The sequence below is a fragment of the Rattus norvegicus genome, chromosome 4 (genome assembly GCF_036323735.1).
Source record: "Rattus norvegicus strain BN/NHsdMcwi chromosome 4, GRCr8, whole genome shotgun sequence".
In the NCBI taxonomy this organism is placed as follows: domain Eukaryota; kingdom Metazoa; phylum Chordata; class Mammalia; order Rodentia; family Muridae; genus Rattus; species Rattus norvegicus.
In genome coordinates, this window is record NC_086022.1 from 148,103,923 (window position 1) to 148,118,299 (window position 14,377).

At 51.2% G+C, this 14,377-nt stretch overlaps 2 protein-coding genes across 39 annotated transcripts in view; one reads left to right on the top strand and one right to left on the bottom strand.

The window, feature by feature from the left end:
* Positions 1 to 9,604, top strand: part of Ttll3 (tubulin tyrosine ligase like 3) — a 24,952-nt gene extending 15,348 nt beyond the window's left edge. For 9 of the 34 annotated variants that reach the window (XM_039107845.2, XM_039107847.2, XM_039107834.2 and 6 more), the window contains 6 exons: positions 164 to 348; positions 2,181 to 2,424; positions 3,983 to 4,418; positions 7,857 to 8,139; positions 8,876 to 9,102; positions 9,230 to 9,604. In XM_039107845.2, coding sequence (XP_038963773.1) covers positions 164 to 348; positions 2,181 to 2,424; positions 3,983 to 4,418; positions 7,857 to 8,139; positions 8,876 to 9,102; positions 9,230 to 9,547 — 1,693 coding nt within the window. In that variant the 3' untranslated portion in view covers positions 9,548 to 9,604. Of the gene's footprint in view, positions 1 to 163; positions 349 to 2,180; positions 2,425 to 3,982; positions 4,419 to 7,856 lie in introns of those variants that run through there. The other 25 variants (XM_063286298.1, XM_039107836.2, XM_039107841.2 and 22 more) reach the window with 15 other exon arrangements.
* Positions 4,935 to 14,324, bottom strand: Rpusd3 (RNA pseudouridine synthase D3). Of its 5 annotated transcripts, none has more exons than XM_063286303.1 (9): positions 14,173 to 14,315; positions 13,755 to 13,867; positions 12,910 to 12,954; positions 12,730 to 12,829; positions 12,168 to 12,275; positions 12,011 to 12,095; positions 11,730 to 11,853; positions 11,238 to 11,377; positions 4,935 to 6,654 (listed from the first exon to the last, which is right to left on the bottom strand). In XM_063286303.1, exons 1-9 carry the CDS (start codon positions 14,271 to 14,273, stop codon positions 6,643 to 6,645), a joined length of 828 nt encoding a protein of 275 aa, XP_063142373.1. In that variant the 5' UTR covers positions 14,274 to 14,315; the 3' UTR covers positions 4,935 to 6,642. The 5 variants fall into 5 exon arrangements, with proteins under 5 accessions (XP_063142373.1, NP_001385792.1, XP_006237107.1 ...); NM_001398863.1 differs by having other exon boundaries at positions 5,461 to 6,654; positions 13,755 to 13,900; positions 14,173 to 14,284; XM_006237045.3 differs by lacking the exon at positions 4,935 to 6,654 and adding an exon at positions 10,280 to 10,681 and having other exon boundaries at positions 14,173 to 14,324.
* Positions 14,325 to 14,377: the final 53 nt, after the last annotated feature.

Sequence of the window (14,377 nt, forward strand, 5' to 3'; positions counted from 1 at the left end):
GCTCAGTGAGTGCTGTCCCATCCTCATCAGGAATGAAGGTGACGTGTAGAAAATGGGGAGGGGTGTGGTAAGGTGTCTCAGGGACAGGCATGAGCAAAGCAGGTTAGAGCACAGTTGGGGAGGTATGTGTCTCCTAGTATCCTATCCTCTCATTTGGCCACAGGCCTCACTCTCCCCAAGTCCTACTGTCTCCATACAGTCAAGGGGCAGAACTCAGATACCTGGAGGTCCAAGTCCAGCGCTGTGAAGACATCCTACAGCAGCTTCGGGCCGTGGTACCCCAGATAGACATGGAGGGGGATCGGAACATCTGGATCGTGAAGCCCGGAGCCAAGTCCCGAGGCCGAGGTGGGCGAGCAGCTCTTCTTCCAGTTTTAGTACCTTTATCCCATTACGGGTTTGAATCTCAGCTCTACTATTAATAGGATGCATGACCTTGAACAAGTCAATTTGCCTCTCTGAATCTCGGTTTTCTCAGTAGTGAAATGGGGATGGCACCAGGGCTTCCTGTCAGGTAAAGTGTAAATGCAGCCCATACCTCCTGTTCAGCATGGTGCTGGATCGGGGGGTCACCCCACCAACATGACTGCTCTGCTTCTCACTTCCCGTAAGACGTTTTCTGGTCCTCACCTTTACTGAATCACATCAGTGTATCCACTGTGCACAGGAGAGTCCAACATCAGCCCAGTCCTTAAAGAGTGTAGTGGGCTTCCCCAGAAATGGACAGAAAACTTGTAATGATATTCTTTTTTTTTTCTTTTTTCTTTTTTTCGGAGCTGGGGACCGAACCCAGGGCCTTGCGCTTGCTAGGCAAGCGCTCTACCACTGAGCCAAATCCCCAACCAATGATATTCTTTATTGAAAAAAAAGATTACATGTTAAAGGTGAGTGAAGTGTTATAAAGTAAACACAGTGTAGCTCCAGTTCCAGGAAATCCACAAAACAGACATATGGAAAACATTCATACACATAAGATAAAATAAATAAACAAAAGGGAAAGTGTATGAATCCCAAGTGGAAGCAAAAGCATCCTTCAAGGCCAGCCTTGGCTACACAGTAAGGACGAGACTATATAAGACCCTGTCACGAAATAAATAAAACGAGGGGAAAAAAGAGTGTGTGGAAGCAAACTGAGCTTGGTGGTACAAGCCTTTAATCCCAGCGTGTGGGAGGTGGAGGCAGGCGCAGAGAGGCAGAGAGGAAGAGGCAGAGGCAGGCACAGAGGCAGATGGATCTCTGTAAGTTTGAGGCCAGCCTGGTTTATATAGTGAGTTCTAAGATAGCCAGAGCTACATAGTGAGACCCTGTCTCAGGAAGAAATAGAAGGGAAATGAGAAAAACAAAAAGAAGGAAAGAAGACACATGTGCCCTTGGATGTGTGAAGCTGTGGCCAGAGTTGGTTGCACAGCTGACTAATAACAGGTGAGGTGACGTCGGCCAAGCTTCACCCCACAGCCTCGCCAGCTCCGCAGGAGTCTGTGAGCCAAGCACAGATAGGTATGGAACCGGAAAGCTCCAGAGAGAGGATCTGGCACAGCAGCTGGCTTCACCCTGGACAGTGAGAGAGAGGTTTCAGCGTGCCTTTCAGTTTCCTAGTCTCTTAACTCCCAGAGGAAAGTAATGTATGACCTAGTTAACTCTCTAAATGCTTTCACATTGCGTGTGTGCGAGAGCATCAGAGGACAACTTACAGAACTCTGTCCTCCCACTGCATAGGTTCTAGGAACTGAAGTCAGGTGATCAGCCTTGGCGAAAGTGCCTTTACCCACTGAGCCATCTTGCCTTATTTATTTTTTAATTTTATGTGTATGCGTTTTGCTTACTTGCATCTATGTGCACTATGTGTGAGCCTGCTGCCCATGGAGACCAGAAGAGGGCGCCAGACCCCCTGGGTTCCTCTGCAAGAACAGCAAGCACTGGTCATGCTGAGCCATCTCTCCAGCCCCCAACCCCAGTTAAATTTTACCTGTATATAGCAAAACAAAGTTTAGTAAATAGTTAATTAGAAAATTATTTACATTCTTTGCTTTGCTAGAGGGAAGGTGGTCCTGACTTGGAGGGCTTTAAGGTTCAGCTGGATTCTGTGGAGATGAGAGCTTATAGCAGGGATGCCCATCGTCCTCTGGCACTTCTGACCGCAGCCTGACCTCTTGGTCCCTGCCTGCCTGCCTCCTCCTCAGGGATTACATGCATGGACCACCTGGATGAGATGCTGAAGCTGGTGGACTGCAACCCCATGCTGATGAAGGATGGCAAGTGGATTGTGCAGAAGTACATTGAGCGGCCCCTGCTGATCTTCGGCACCAAGTTTGACCTGAGGCAGTGGTTCCTGGTGACCGACTGGAACCCACTCACTGTGTGGTTCTACCGGGACAGCTACATCCGCTTCTCCACACAGCCTTTCTCCTTGAAGAACCTGGACAAGTGAGCCCACCCTCTACCTCCCCTCACTCTCCGGTCTAGTGGGGAGGTCAGCAGACAAACTGAACAGTGAACTCTTAGATCTAGGCTAGATTTCAGACCACAGACTCTGCAAGCAAGGAAGCAGGCTTTACACACACACACACACACACACACACACACACACACACACACATACACACACACCATCCTTCCACCCTGAAGGAGCCTGCAGGGGACGCTCGGGATACAGGAATGAACAAAACAAGATCCCAGATCTCAAGGGTTCACATCTTAGCAATGTGTCTGTGTAACTGGCTGACAGTATATGCTAGAAGAGTCGTTCTCACCCTTCCTCATGCTTCCACCGTTTAATACAGTTCCTCATGTCCTGGTGACCCCTGACTAATTTTTTTTGTTGCTACTTCATAACTAATTCTGTTACTGTTATGAATTACAGTGTAAATACCTGTGTTTTCTGGTGGTCTTAGGCAACCCCTGTGAAAAGGGGTCACAGCCCATAGGTTGAGAACCACAGGGCTAGACGGTGATATGTGTATATGTAGATCTATATTGTAATATAGATCTAGGTAAAGGCAGACTCAGACAAACTTGAGAGAGGAGAGGCAACTTGTGGTTTGTTTGTGGGATGAAAAGAAACCTTGATGAGGCCTGGGTTCCATTTCCATCTCTACAGTGTCAAGTTGTGTGCCTCTGGAGAGGTGGAAAACTACTTAGACGTTACTATCAGGGCACAGTGCTCCATGTCTAACCCCAGCACTTGGGAGGCTGAGTCAGAAGGATTTTGAGTTTAAGGACAGACTGGGCTATATGGTGAGAATCCACTCTCGAGATGAAACAAGCCAGGTGTGGTAGCTCTTAATTGTAATCCCAGAACTTGGGAGCCCAAGACAGCCAAAATCACACCAGGTACAGTAGTGGCTGCCTGTGACGCCAACACTTGGAAGGTGGGGGCAGGGCGATCGGGTGTAAACTTTCATCCTCAGCTACCTGGTGAGTTTGAATCTGGCCTGGGCTGTGTGAGACTCTCTTAAAGAAAATGACCAGCCTCAGTCTCCACATCAGGAGGCTGGAGCAGCAGTACAGTGTAGCTATTTATCATTAAGCACTTCACATGGCATAAGTGTTTTTGCCTGGTTGTATCACAGTCGTTTCTAAAACACAATGAAGTGGTGGGTCATTGCCATTTTAGAGCTGTGAGGGCGAACAAGTTAAATGTAATTTTAATCACTGGTGAAACTGAGGTTTGACTTCCCTTTCATGACTCTGGGTCATTTTCTCCATCTTATTTCCTGCCATGCACAGAAAGAGTGAGCTGGGAGTAGGCAGAAAGCACTTGCTACTGTGGCCCATCTGTTACACCCAAGTGTTCTGGGATAACTAGCTCTGGCCTTAGGTGAATGGGGTTGGAGTTGGGAAGGGCACATTCTGTCTTATTTGTCTTTCAGCAGAGGCCTGTCTCAGCTAAGCTCACAAAATGGCTGACCCCAGGACTTCGTCTGAAGCTCTGAGGTTGGGTGTAGGGCTCCAAGGCTGATCCTGCCTCTCTGTTGCATTCTAGCTCTGTGCACCTGTGTAACAACTCCATCCAGAGACACTTGGAGGCTTCCTGTCACCGACACCCAATGCTGCCTCCGGATAACATGTGGTCCAGCCAGAGGTTTCAGGCCCACTTGCAGGAGGTAGATGCCCCAAAGGCGTGGTCCACTGTCATTGTGCCTGGCATGAAGGCTGCCGTGATCCATGCCCTGCAGACCTCCCAGGACAACGTGCAGTGTCGGAAGGCCAGCTTTGAACTCTATGGGGCTGACTTTGTGTTTGGGGAAGACTTCCAGCCCTGGCTGATTGAAATCAATGCCAGCCCCACCATGGCACCTTCCACAGCTGTCACTGCCCGCCTCTGTGCTGGTGTGCAAGCAGATACCCTGCGTGTGGTCATCGACCGGCGAATGGACCGCAGCTGCGATACAGGAGCCTTTGAGCTCATCTATAAGCAGGTAAGATGCTCCAGCATCCCCACAGGCAACCTCACAGTCCTGGGATCTCCTGTGAGGCATAGTTCAAGACAGGTGTCTTATCAGACACTTCCCTCTGGCCTGACTCATCTGTGAGCTGGAGGTTACTGTCCTCTGAGGGTCATTAATGCCCCGAGTTCATATTCAGAGGCTCTGGGACCCATTCAGCCTCCAGTTGCAATCCCACGCCCCTAGGTAGCCTCATTTTCTGTCTGTAAAGCAAGACTACAACTGGCTGCTCCTTTGTGAGCTGTGAGAATAGGGCAGTTTGATCTGCCTCGGGGCTTTTCATGGGTACCTAGACAGAGGCCACAAAGGACAGCTTTAGGACCCAGTAGGGCTGATTAGAGCTCCATCAACTGCAAGGCCTATCAAGAGTCAATTTCTAGTGTCCCTTATTATTTTTATAATAATTATTGTTCATCTTTTTCCAGAAGCAGATTTGATCTTGCTTATTTATAATAAGTATAGGGTTTTTTTTTTAATCAGCCAAAAACATTGTTTTGTTGTTGTTTTTTTTTTTTTTTTTTTTTTTTTTTTTAGTTTTTTTGAGACAGGGGATTACTCTATATAGCCTAGGCTCGCCAAAAACTTATGCTGTTGCCCAGGCTAGCCTGAAACTCATGGCATTCCTCCTGCTTCAAGCTTCCTACGCACCAAGATTATAGGTAAAAATCATGACACCCAGCTTGGAAATAAACTATCTAACCAAGCTTGACTTTCCACAGTGCTATAGTCTCCCAACAGTTTATCAGAATTCTGAATCCATCAATGAGGAGTCATCCATTAGGCTAGAGCCCTCTGGGGGTTCTAGAGACATCTCAGGGCACGCTTCATAAATACCTTAGGCTTCCCGGTCCAAGCTAGACCATGATGTACATTAGCTATCACAGCTGGACAAATAGGACTCAACCTTCTACCTAACCTTATTCAGGAGGTTGAAAAAGGAGTCACTTTGAGTTCCAGGCTAGCCCGGGCTTTAGAGTGAGACCCTATTTCAAAACAACAGTCACACAAATACAACTTTAAAAGAATGTTTTCAAGAGTTTCTGAATGCTGAAGGCAGTTTTAAGTAGGAGTCTTCCAGCTGGGATTCATAAAGGCCTAGGTTTACTGCAGGAAAGCGGAATACTGAGCACATGACCTGAGTCTTGCAGTTCTGAGAGTCAAATAACCTTTCTACAAGAGTCACCTAAGACCATCCTGTATATCAGTTATTTTACATTAAATTCAAACTGGAGCAAAATTATAGTTATGAAGTAGCAATGAAAATAATTTTATAGTTGGGGGGGGTCATCATAATATGAGGAACTGTATTCAAGCATTAGAAAGGTTGAGAACCACTGTCTTAGAATAATGTGCTGGCAATAGGGCATAGTTTTTGGTTTTTTTTTTCTTCTTTTCAGAGCTGGGGACCGAACCCAGGGCCTTAAGCGCTCTACTACTGAGCTAAATCCCCAACCTCAGGGCATAGTTTTTGTAAAGGACATTATCCCTAGGTGTTAGGGATGGAATTCAGGGCCCTGCCTCCTAGGCGTGTGTAGTACTATTACTACTGAGTCATAGCTCCAGCTTAAAAAATGTAAAGGAGGAAATTAAGCAAGTGCACACGTACACCTGCAACCCACAAGTTCACAGCCAGCCTGGCTTACGTGGCCAAACTCAATCCAGCTGGCACTTTACAGCGAGACCCCGTAACAAACAGCGTAATCACGGAAGAGGGCAGAGGAAAGGGGAAAGATGAAGTCCTTGCCATTTAAAATTGATCAGAATTTTCGCAAGGCATGACAACACAAGCCTGTGACCCCGATATTTAGGATGCTGCAGCAGGAGGATCAGGAGTTTCAGGTCATCCTTGGCTACATAGTGAGCTTGAGGCCAACCTGGGCTACATGAAGCCTTGTTTCAGGATAAACAAGCAAAATACTGAATGGCTGGGTGCCTGGGAAGATTGAGCCAGGCATTTTTCAGGCGTCCTTTGTCCCCAGTCGTCTTTTGTTACTGATGTTTTTGAGGCTAGTTTGTACCCAGGGTGGCCACACTGGTAGCTTTGTGTCTCTGATCTCCTTTGATCTAGGACGGCTCCAGTGGTTCCTTCTTGGCGTCCTGATCCTTTGGAGGCCAGGCTGGCCAGCCTGTAGCACTGTCCCACATTCTGGCTTATCTGATTGTCTCCTTGCGCTGTTCAGCTCAGTCAGTTTTCTGTCTATCCTGTAAACTAGAAAATAGGTTAACAACTTGATGAGGTTCAAGGGTGGAGATTTTTGGCAAAAAACAAAATCAAAAAACCCACTAAAGTGAAGCTGGGCACCACCTCTGACTGTCACAAAGCACGACCAGCAGACTCCTAATTCCTGATGCCAAATTTGACCTTCTTCGACCAAGGTGGTTGTCATCCTTTTTTATTATTATTGTATTACCTATCCTGTTAGAGTTTGTGTATGTGTGTGGTTGCACATGCCACAACACACACGTGGAGGTCAGAGGACAACTTGTGAGAGTCATGGGTCTTTCCCATGGGTCTTGGGGCTTGAACTCAGCAAGTACCTTTATCTACATCAACACTGACCCCTGCCCCAGAATTACTTTGTCCATCTGTCCATTTTCTGTTGCTAACAACATAGTGCCATGGACCTGTAGTTCTCAACCTTTGGGCTGCGAGCTCTTTGGGAATCAAACGATCTTTTCACAGGGGTCTCCTAAGATCAATCTGAATATCAGATATTTACTTTATTTAACTGTAGCAAAGTTAGTTATGAAATAGGAATGACATAATTTGGTGGTTGGGGGGGGGTCACCACACCATCAGGAACTGTGTTAAAGGGTCACAGCATTAGGAAGGTTGAGCAGCGCTGCCGTACACAGTGTAAGCTATAAGGAAAGTAAGCTGGGTTGGAGAGATGGCTCAGCAGTTCAAAGCAGTCTGCTCTCAAGGAGGACCCAAGTTCAGGTCTCAGCACCCACGTCCAGCAGCTCACTATCCCCTACAGCTTTCCCTATTCTTAGAAGGCTACTCTGACCTTAGAGGCCTCACTGAGGACAGCAGAGGCACTATGCCTCCCTCTTCTTGGTATTCACAATGGGAATTTCATTTCCACATAGGAAGCCATTGGCTCAGTTCTGTCCATCTCTGGCTGCCCATGGCATGACACCGCTTGAATTCTAACACAGGCCAGAAGTCGCCTTGGTGGACAGTGGAGTCGAGTGCTTGTCTGCTTGGCTATGGCTCTTTGCTTTTCTGGCTCCCTAGGGCTCAGTGACTGTAGGTCCTCTAAGTCCCTTGAGGACAAAAGGAGCTTCCTGTTTTTCAGATGTGCCTCTTGACCAGACACCCCAGAAATTGGTTCTATCTGTCTCTGCCTTGGGCCCTAATTTCCAGCACTAGTGTCTGAGATGGCCTTGTTCTCTCCTGTCCCATAGCCTGCTGTGGAGGTGCCCCAGTACGTGGGTATCCGGCTCGTAGTAGAGGGCTCTACCATCAAGAAGCCCATGGCAGTGGGACATCGGCGGACAGGGGTCCTCTGCTCATCACTCCCTCATCTGCTGACCCAGCAAGGCTCTGGGGAAAGCAAGGGCTCAGGCTCCCCTACCCACAGGTCAGCTTTTAGGAAAAATGCTAGGGTCGAGAGCCTGGGACACACCACCGCCGCCGAGAAGCCAGAAACTACTGCCACCACACCGGTCCCTGGAAAGGGGAAGAAAGGCAAGGCAAAAAGTGCCACGGCCCTGGTCTGCCTCACCCTCCAGAAGTGGGAGCACCCCAACATCAGGGTGGGCCACATTTTCAACAGGTCTCTGGGTGTGAAAAAGCCTGAGGCCTGGGGTAATACCACGTTTCCCAAATGCCCCCATCCTCCCAGGGCTACCTGCTCTCCAAGCCCTTCCCAAGTGTCTGAGCTTACTCTGCTGTCAGAAGGCCATGAATGATAGCCAGCCTGAGGCTGTTCACCAACTGTCTTTAAATATACAATCAAATGAGTATTCCAAAGTAGTCACCCTGCCAGGCAGTTAGATCAGAAGATGCCAGGGCTGGCTCAGTCCTGGAGTGCGCGTCCTGGGAGTCCAGACCTCTGCTGTCCTAGCTGGCTTTGCCCTCACTCTTCTCTGGAGAAAGGTGCTGCCATCATGCCCTTCCTGCGCCCCCTTAGCCCTCACAACACCCTAGTGAGGTAGGTGCTATTGTCCCCATTTTCCAGCCGAGGTAGCAGGAAGTTTAAGGACGTTGCCCGAGGTTGCACAGCTCAGAAGGGGCAGAGCTGGGATGCAGACCCAGGTCTGTTGGACCCCCAACCCTGTGTTCTTCCCACTGCTTCTGGAGGAGGAGCTGGGAGGGGCTCCATCTGCCCACACCTCCCACCCCCTGCCTCTGCACATACCCTGTGGGATAGCTGGTCAGGCTGGGACCTAGGCCAGCCCTCACGGTTTCCCTTCTCCCACAGACCCTTTCCACTTCCCTAGTCTCCACATCAAGGCCTGGCTGCCTTCTCCCCGTGTGCACCGACCCCAGAGCCGGGTCCACAGACTCCAGCACAGCCAGCTGGTGGGCTCTAAGGCTCTGTCAACCACAGGCAAGGCCTTGATGACTCTACCTACTGCCAAGGTTCCGATGTCCTTCCCACCTCACCCTGACCTCGAACTGGCACCTAGCATGCTGAAGCCCAGAAAGGTGGGCTTTGAGCTAAGCTGCACACCCTAGTGGGTAGTGCTGAGCAGAGGGATTGGGGCAGAAGGGCACAGGCAGAGGGCAGCACCAAGACCAAGCAGCGCACCAGGGAAGGGCTTGTCTTCCACAGAACCCTGTTCCAAGACAGAGGCCTGATCATCTCTCTCTTCCTCCCCTCCTTTACACCGAGGCTGCTATTCCCCTGCACCTTCGAGGCCCCCACTTTGGAAGTGCCTCTTGGCCTCTGACCTTTGAAGCCGGACTTCTTCCTAGCACCCACAGGAAAGTCAAGTCCAAAGGCAAGTTCAAGGCCAGACTCGGCAACAGACCCAGGGCTGAGGCATACCCCACGAAGAGGCTAAGTCTCCCCAGCCCCTTAACCCTTATTTTGGTGTCCCAAAGTCTGGGGCCTGTAGGGGCCACGAGGCTAAAGAAACCCCTGCTCTGAACTTCACTGCCCCATCCTGGATCCAGCATCAAATAAAAAAAAAAAAAAAAAAAAAAAGCAAGTAAAGTTCTCTGGGCTTGGCGTGGCTAATTGAGGCAAGGCTCAGAACAAGAGCTGCTCATCCGAAAGGTTCACAATTGCCCAGCGTGGGCATTAGCTTTCTTGGCAGGAAGTCTTGGAGTGTGTGTGGGTGTGGAAGGGCCTGTGGCACACAGAGGAGGAGGGTGAGTGTGAGCAAGGAGACATGGCTTGCAAATGGTAGCATGTGGAAGGCGAGCCGTCAAGGGTCCCTCCCCCCAGGACTGGCCGAATGGCATCGGATGGGCACACAACACGAGGACAAGAGACGGCCCTTCTCCAGAGGGTACAGGTCTGTTTCTCCCCTCCGTGAAGGGGTAGTCAAACCACCTAGAACTGGAAGATCCAAGTGCAGCACAGCATTTCCCACCCGTGGAGGGTTGACTGCCGTCCCTCCAAAGCAGAGTCTATGTGCAGCCTGTGAACGTGTTGTGGGGTGGAGAGCGCAGTGGTGCACGCCTGTCACCCCAGCACTCGGGAGGCAGAGGCGGGAAAATCTCTGAGCTCCAGTCCAGCCAGGGATGCATGGAGAGACCTGCTCTCAAAACCAAACCAACCTCCTTCTGGCCAGGAGTGTAGCGGATGCTACATCCTGACCTGGCCACTGTTCACTTGAGCAGAGAGCACAGTCCCTGGTAAACATTCGCTTTCTCATTTTTGGTAAACCAAACGGTGAGGTAGAACTTTTATTATCTTAAGTCCAGAGAGAAGTCACCTGCCCAATGCCACACAGCAGTCAAGTGGCCTCTCTGGGATTTGATCTTAGGTGTGTCAGACCACGGAGCCCAGGATCTTGGCTGTGCTCAGCACCACCTCACTGTCCTTGAGGGGGGCACAGCTCTTATTCTACTCTCACCCGGGGGCCTATTGCTGAGAGAGCCGAAGGCACTGCAAAGTCCGAGAGAAGTAAGGGGGCAGGGGAGCCAGAAGTTCACTCGGGGGGTCCCTGGGTCTGGTGCCTGGGAGGAGGAGGCGGTGCAGGTGCAGGTGCAAAGGCATCTGGGCCACTTGGGAAGGACTCAGGTGGAGGTATCTAAGCAGGGCTTCATCCAGGACCTGGGACGGGAGACAGCGGCCTTCTGAGTTCCAGCCAGGGGAGCACCCAGCGCTCATGCACAGGGAGGGAGACCTGCAGGACCTCCCTGGTCTAACTGCAGTAAATGTTTCTACAGATAGGCAGAGTTTTCCTCAGCTTCTTTGGTGTTTGGTGAAGCCATGTGATTAAGCCTCTGGCCAATGAGACACGAAAAGAGGTGCACAGACCTGGCCCTCGAAACCCCAATTCATACAAGCCTCCGGTCTCCCCTTCTGGCCAAAAAGCCAGAGTCTTGGTCCCAAGTGCTGCCTAGAGCCAGGCCCGCTCCTGCTGCACTCCCATCCACTGGACTCAACACGAGGGAGAAAGGCTCAAAAGGACGGTGGGATGTGAGGACCTGAGGTCAGCTTCCACCCCCTCAGTTCATGGACAGGAGACCTAAGCCACACAGCAACCACAGGACCACAGGTGGCCCCAGAGAGCAAGCCAGCTGCTTCCTGGTCCGAATGTGCACGGTATCTGGAGACACAGTCTCTCCAACCCACAAAGAGGAGGCATATGGGGCAGGGGACCTACCTGTCTCTGGGGCTTGGTAGTCTCTGCTGGCCACAGAAAGCGCTGGCCCAGAACGCTGCCCACGCGAGCCGCATAGGTGTGGTCTCCAAGAATTGGGCAGAGCTGTAGAGCCATGTGCACCTGCAGCTGACTGGGGAAGACTGAAACGTGGAAAAGTGGGGGTTGGGAGGCAGTTGCTCTTCCTGACCATGCAGTACTGCCCCCATCCCTACATCGTAAGGAACTGTGAGATGACCTCCGCCTCCAGAGAGGACCATGAGAAAATAACAGTGTCAGCTGCCAAGCCCCCCAGCCTGGGGGTCCAACCCAACAGAACCGAAGCCTCTATGAATAAGGATATATGCCAGGTGCTAGGCTGTGGGTATGCACCTAAAACTGCAGCCTCTCACTGCCCACTCACACACTCTTGGGGTCCACCAGATGTTCCCTGGCTGGTAAGCACTGTCTTCCTCACGGGCCTCAGATCCCCAGCAGAGCACTGCTCGGACCCACCTGTCAGTGGCTGCAGCTGGACCAGAGCACAGCCACAGCCTGTGGCCGTCACATGGAAATGGCTGAGGGTCCTTTTGACACCTTCCTGGATGTCCTTTCGAGATGGGGACGTCACTGGGACTGCCTAGGGTGCCAGTCAAGAATGACTTAACACATACCTAGGACTCTGTTAAGCCACCCCTGCTGCCAGTTGACTTAGGACTGGCTGTCAGGAGACAGCGGAACTAGCCACCCCACATGAAGCCTGGAGGGCACACCTCCCCCGGTGGTCTCTGACTTACAAGATCAATGCCATCCATTCGTTCCAGCCTCAGAGCTATGTGGACTGTCCCCTCAGAAGGCTCAGGGACACCATCAGTGATGGCACTAAGAAAGGGAAAAGAGGTCTCAGAGCAGCCAGGTGGGACTTTCCCTAAGCCCTGGGAGTGACCCTCTCACCAGTAGGTGGCTGTGGGTCTCTGGGCTCTCCTTGAGTGGGTAAAGAACTTCTGCAGGTGGCTTGTTGTCTGGGGACAGCTGGAGAGGAGCACAAGCCCAGAGGCCTCCCTGGAAGATGGGGACAAATCACAAAAAAGAGGTCTAGATGGCCGCTCTCGCAGAGGACCAGCATTCAGCATCTACATGGTGGTTCACAACTGTCTGCAAGTCCACTTCGAGATCTGATGCCCTCCTCTGGCCCCTGAGGGCACCCGACAAGCACTGTGGTGCATAAACATACATGCAGGTTAAACACTCTACACACATTAACTAAAAACAAATCTTTTGTTTTTAAAGGAGCCCCCACCCCCACTAAGGGAACACCAGCTAAAGGCTGGATAGTAACACCAGGACTAGAGTCCAGCCCTGAGAAGAGAGTCATGAGACCTTTTCTCTGACCTTAGAGAAAGAGCCAAATGTCCTAAGAGTTAGCACTAACGTCCAAGGGTCTACCATGTATCAGGCACGTGAAGAAGACTTTTGTATACAGTGGGTGTAAAATAAATGCCACCCTATCACTCACTTTCCAGGTGCTCGCACAACCTGGAGCTCCTGGTGTTCGAGTCCCAGGGCCTGGCTCAGCCATGGCAGCACAGACAGCAATGTCAGCTCTCCTGGTCTCCCTGGGAGGGAGAGGACAAGTTTCCAGAGCGCCATCCCATCATCTCTGCCCCAGCCTCTCCCTCCCTGCCCATGCCCATACCTGTCACAGGCAGACCCTGTGGCTTGTTCAGTGTCACCAGAGGTCCTGAAACATTTCATAGATGTCAGCAAAAGCAGAGAAGCCTGTTTGCACACAGCGCAGCCTCGGGGGTTATAAGCTCCCAACCCCACTTTAAATTGCACTTGCTGGGTTGGGGATTTGGCTCAGTGGTAGAGCGCTTGCCTAGCAAGCGCAAGGCCCTGGGTTCGGTCCCCAGCTCCGGAAAAAAAAAGAAAGAAAGAAAGAAAATTGCACTTGCTAATCCCTACACCTCAGCGCCTTCATGCCTGCTGTTCTAGGCTTCCATTGCCGTTGGCTTCAAACATACCTCAGGATAACCTGCGCCCCTTCTACAGTTCTTGACTGCTGGGGTTGGAGGGGGGCTCAAACACTAGGCTGGCCTCAAACTCATCAGGATCCTCCTGATCCTCCTCACCTCTACCTCCCAAGTCCTGGAATTACAGTTGTGGTCAGCAGTGATTACTCGGTATTTCTACATCAAGACGCTTGATCTAGCAAGGCAGGAGCCATATTTATCCCAGTATTGCGAAGCCCCCTCACTGCTACATGAACACAAAGTTGTGAAGCCCTATGCGGGTGCTCAACGTTGGTCCTCTCTGCGAGAGCAGCCATCTTTTATAAGACCAAGAGGCATGCCGCTTACAGAGGCCAGCTTATAACTAACCCCAAAGCTTTTTCTGATAGCAAACTAACTTCTGTTACAGCTGCTCTTGGAACACAGGGAGGAATAGAAGTCTACGCCTCTCCTCATGATGCTGAGGCTGCTGGCCCGGCTCCTGTAGCTACAGGGGATCAGAGGCACAGGAGTAACAGGCTCCCCTCACCTTTCTGATCCACCACAGCTGCTCTCAGGACTTGAGCCAGCTCTTCCAGACCGAGGTTCTCTGCCCGCAGCAGCCCGGGGAAAGGCTGGTCCTCCACTAGGTCCTTGCGCTTGCTGGAGCGGTGAGGTTGAGGTTGAGGCCGACGCCTGAGAAACATGGTAGAAACTGGTACCTCCCCCTCCCACTCTGCCTACTCCAGCCTCTTCTTTCAAAAGTCTCAGAATTCCCGGGCTCAACAGACATTTGAGGTCCACCTTCCCCCAAGACTTTACAGAAGAGGCAGCAAAGGCTTGGAGCGCCAAGGATCTAGTGCCGAGTCACACAACACAGTCGGGCTTAGAACCATGTCCTGATCTGAATTTCGTGCCTCCCCTTGTTCTAGTGTCTCCCCTACACGGAAGTGGGGTGTTATAATCACCGGGCCTCGGTGCCGAAGCCTGCATCCCTCCGCCGTGCGCTAGACCCCAGCCCCGGCCGCCAGACCACAGAGACACTACGTAAAGCTCGCAGGGCTTCCATAGCCGAATCAAGCACTCAGTACGCACGCGTGTCCAAGGACCGCTCAATCCCACCCCCCGTACATCCTCCGTGCGCAGATTGGTTAGGCAGGCTGTCAATCAAAG